The following is a 4291-nucleotide window of genomic DNA, read 5'->3' on the forward strand; positions in this document are numbered from 1 at the left end:
AAAACTAAGGTACAATACGATTTTCTGGTATACAATTATAAAAACTTACCTTAGGTGATCTTTCGTAATTAAGATTTTAACGCCAGCTTGCATAATGCAAATAATGGCGGAGCAAATTGCCCATGATTTAAACGTGATTTGAAAGGCGAAATTGATTGATGATTGGGAAAAAGGAAACTTCTAATAACTTTGATATATTTTTAAATTACAAATTTGGTAAATTGATGGTAATAATATGTGATTTGTGAGGACTTGACTTTTGTATATAAGGAACGTAGATTAAGGTTCAAATTATTGTAATCAATTAATATCGTGAACTTTCTTGAATTTGTTCAATTGCGATTGATAAAAGGAAGTTTGCATTAACTATTTACAATATTAAAGTAATTCTCGACTAAGATTGGAGCGCAAGTTATGTGTAATATTCGATTTAGTTACGGCCATTATTTTGAATCCATATGATCGACCCCATGGCGATTCCTTTTTAGTATAAATATACGGCTTCTATAATTCAGAAAACTCACCACACTTTTCTTCTCGATTTTGCTCATATCAAAACATTCTCTCAAGCAATCAAATGGCTAGCTTTAACTCTGTTTCCGATTTTTATACCATTCAAGACATTGTTTCTTTTATATTTTATTAGTTTATTGCTTATGTTTCATTTTATTTTATATTTATAATTTATTTTATGCAAGCAAATATACAATTTTTAAACAAAAATTCCGCAGCTTAATTTAGATTGATATACTAAATTTCGTCTAACTCTTACTTTATAACATATAATATTTCTTGCTATGATTTTAACTTTTATTATGTCTACAAATTAAAGTTGATAATATTTTGAAATCTATTTACTCCGCGCAGGGCGCGGATTATCACTTAATGTATTCTCTTGATAAAAGTATATAAGCACACAAAATATCTGATATTTGAGTTAGCTAAGCAGCCTGAGAAAATCATCTTCAATGTAAAATTCTATTTTTTCTTAAAAAATAAAATAAAATGGAATATGTAGTAAAAATGCATTTCTCATTTCGTAATGGATACGAAATAATACTCGACTTTTTTTTCCCTTGCTAGAGTTCGAAAAGTTGTGTCGACATACACATCACAATCGCATTCAAAATATGGTTTATTAAAATTTTAATTCTTATATATTTTGAAAAAAATAATGGAAATATCGGACTAAGGTTGTTGAATATTTAATCAGAAACGGCTGTGAAATCATTTATCATCAAGATTATAAAAATTGAAAATACATGGATAAATGCCTACCTTTGCAGGAATCTAAAAGTACAAATGATAGAAAAAATTAACTATATAAACAAAATATATATGCAGTTATATACAGTTTACATTCGTTTTTAACTACCAAAAAGTTAGTTATTATTTGTATTCTAGAATATTTATTAGACATAAATTTTTCGATATACTATCCATGACAGAGATTTAGCAAGGGAAGACTAGTTTATAAGTTAAAATTAAAAAAAAAAAAGACTTCACCTTTAGATGCACTTGAAAAAAGCAAATTGGAGGACAAACTTTATATTCTTCTTCTGATGTGAGTGAGTGAGAAGAACAAAAGGGTTTGAAATTTTCAAATTCCTCTGCTTTTTCCCATGGCTGATTGTTATCAACTGGAATCTATTCTTTTCCAATTGCTATTCTTTTGTCTCTTTCCTCATCTGATCAACTCTTAATTTATGTTCTTTGGATTCTCTCAGAGAGGATATTTATATATTGTGGTTATTAACTCTTCTTTGGAAACCCTTTTGCTCTGTTTTTGTTTTCAGAAATTAAAGATTGTTTTAAGGTTTTTTTCAATCTGGGCACATAAAGTTTGAAACTTTATCAAAAAGACAAAAGAGGTCTTCTTGTCTAATTGATTGGTGATTGGGTGTGTTTCAAAGACCAAACATATGTTTTGATGAGGGTTTTGCTGTGTAAGATCCAGTGCCCTTCTTTCTTCTGCTTCTGCAAGCCTTCTCCTCACATCTACGCGGCATCAGGCTCGCTTAAAGTAGAGAACACGCCTCCTCAAGTGTCTTCTCCTTCCATCACTAATACGGTTGTTGATGACAATGATTATGATGATGATCATTATGTTGATGCACATGCCGCAGAATGTGTTGATGGAGATCATGCTATAGAGGAAAAGGAAGAAGCTTGTGCTGTAGAGGAGAAGAAACAAGAAGGTGAGATCTTGAAAAGCAGTCTGAAGAAGGCGGTTTTGGATTCACCAAGGGAGAAGAAGAAGAAGAAGAAGGTACAGTGGGTGGATTTGATGGGGAAAGAACTTGCTGAGATCCGTGAGTTCGAGTCTAGGTTTGTCTTGATTTAAAAATTGAATCTTTAAATCAGTTGCATTTGTTTGATTACTCTTTTTCTTTGCAGTGAAGAAGATGATGTCAGATATGATGGAGATCAGAGCTGTGTTTGCGTTATTCTGTGATCAACTCAGTTTAGTTTTTTTTTTTACTCGGAGATAAGGCAATGGTGAAAGGTGAAGAAGCTTGCTGGAGATTAATGTTGATCCCTGTTGGTTTTGTGGCCTTGGCTATGGAGTCCATATACATTGAAGTAGTAGTACATATAGTAGAATCTACATTTGCTTGTCTGAGGTTATATGAAGTTTCTATATATAACACGGCAGCATTTTGGTATGGTTTTAGGATTGTGGAAAGAATTGCTTTCTGTTACAATTGTTTCTTTGACCAGTTAGTGAATCTCTTTCTCATTCAGATTCAAATGTTGAATCTAGTTATATGCACTGTTCCGAGTTCGTCAGCATTTTAGCATATGGTTGTCTTGATCATGTAATGTATAACTTAGACCATATTCAACTACAACTGCTTAACTTATGGTCTTATTATCACATATAGAAATCCCTTGTCACTGGATCCATAAACCATCTCCTTCCTAAGGCAGAGCCGCCTTCCTCTTGGCCACAATACTGTTTTTGAGAAAAAATCCAAGCTTTGTAGACTCTCTAGATCTCTAATACTGAATATGTTTCAGGTAAGGCTAGTGTATATTGGTTGAACACATTATTCTCTGGTTCAAATGTCACTACACTTGCACATAAATTTTATTTGCAAGCTAAAGTAATCCGGTGAGCTACTCTCGTTTAGGAATGTTCATCTACCACACTCCTCTTTAAGAGCAAACCCGGTTGTTCTATCTCAGTATCCATATCCTGAAACATTCAGACATGGTTCTGAGTAATGAGAGCTTTTCATAGTCTTGCTTGGGACGTTGGTTCTGAGTAATGAGACTCTCATGAAGAGGCCCAATTTGAGAGCATGCATTGTTGATTTGTTGTGACATTAGAAGGCCACTAATAAATAATAATCCATAACTTAGTAAAATAGGCCCAATTGTGATAGCCTTTAAAATCTTCAGAATTGGCCCATTAACTTCGAGTTAAAAGGTAAATGTTTTATTTCTACAATTGTATGTTATCGGTTACTCGGTAACGTCCTCTCTGACAAATCTTTATATACAAAGTTGAGTTTGATTTCCTCCCAGACTGTCCACGTGGGCGGACACGTCACTAATTCGAGTCCAATACATATCCATGTCCAAAACGCGACGTTTCACTAATTTGGAGTTCGAGATCGTATAGGCATTTGGTATAACTCATAAACATGCGAAAATATTATCATGTGGGTTTTAGATCAAATAAAATAATACTTTTAGCAGTATACTTTTAAATTTTAGTAAATAAATAATGTTGTGTTCTTCGTCTTATGAATACATCATAAAAACAACTCTTATAATATTGTTGATATTCAATCCGATCATACCGGTATGACAAATTAATGTAAATCAACAGAACCGAGTACAATGATTTTAATTGGATTTACATGTGTCGAAAATACAATAAAATGTTTTATTTATTTTAATGTGTAAAATAGTCCGTAAAAACCAAAAACTAGATGAACTAATAGGTTTATAGTATATTAGTGAACACACATATAAAATTTATAATATTATATATTGAATGCAAAATTGAATTTACTAATTTGATATACATATACTGAGCATTTAACATATGAATAATGTTTTAGCAAAAAAAAAACTTAGGAATAATTATTTGCTTTACCTATTTACATCAATTTATTTTTCAAGGTCCATGATTTCATGATAAATAGTGCCCCTATAATTATTTGCTTTACCCATTTATATCAATTTATTTTTTAAAGTCCATAATTTCACGATAAATAGTGCTCCTATAATTATTTACTTTACCCTTTTACATCAATTTATTTTTTAAGGTCCATGATTT

The 4291-nt window shown here is 31.5% G+C and overlaps 1 protein-coding gene across 1 annotated transcript; it reads left to right on the plus strand.

The window, feature by feature from the left end:
- Positions 1 to 1502: 1502 nt before the first annotated feature.
- LOC106344693 lies at positions 1503 to 2666 on the plus strand. Its single transcript, XM_013784017.1, has 2 exons — positions 1503 to 2328; positions 2398 to 2666. Exons 1-2 carry the CDS (start codon positions 1931 to 1933, stop codon positions 2453 to 2455), a joined length of 456 nt encoding a protein of 151 aa, XP_013639471.1. The 5' UTR covers positions 1503 to 1930; the 3' UTR covers positions 2456 to 2666.
- The last annotated feature ends 1625 nt before the right edge of the window (positions 2667 to 4291 follow it).

Source organism: Brassica oleracea, chromosome C1, assembly GCF_000695525.1.
Source record: "Brassica oleracea var. oleracea cultivar TO1000 chromosome C1, BOL, whole genome shotgun sequence".
NCBI classification, from domain to species: Eukaryota; Viridiplantae; Streptophyta; class Magnoliopsida; order Brassicales; family Brassicaceae; genus Brassica; species Brassica oleracea.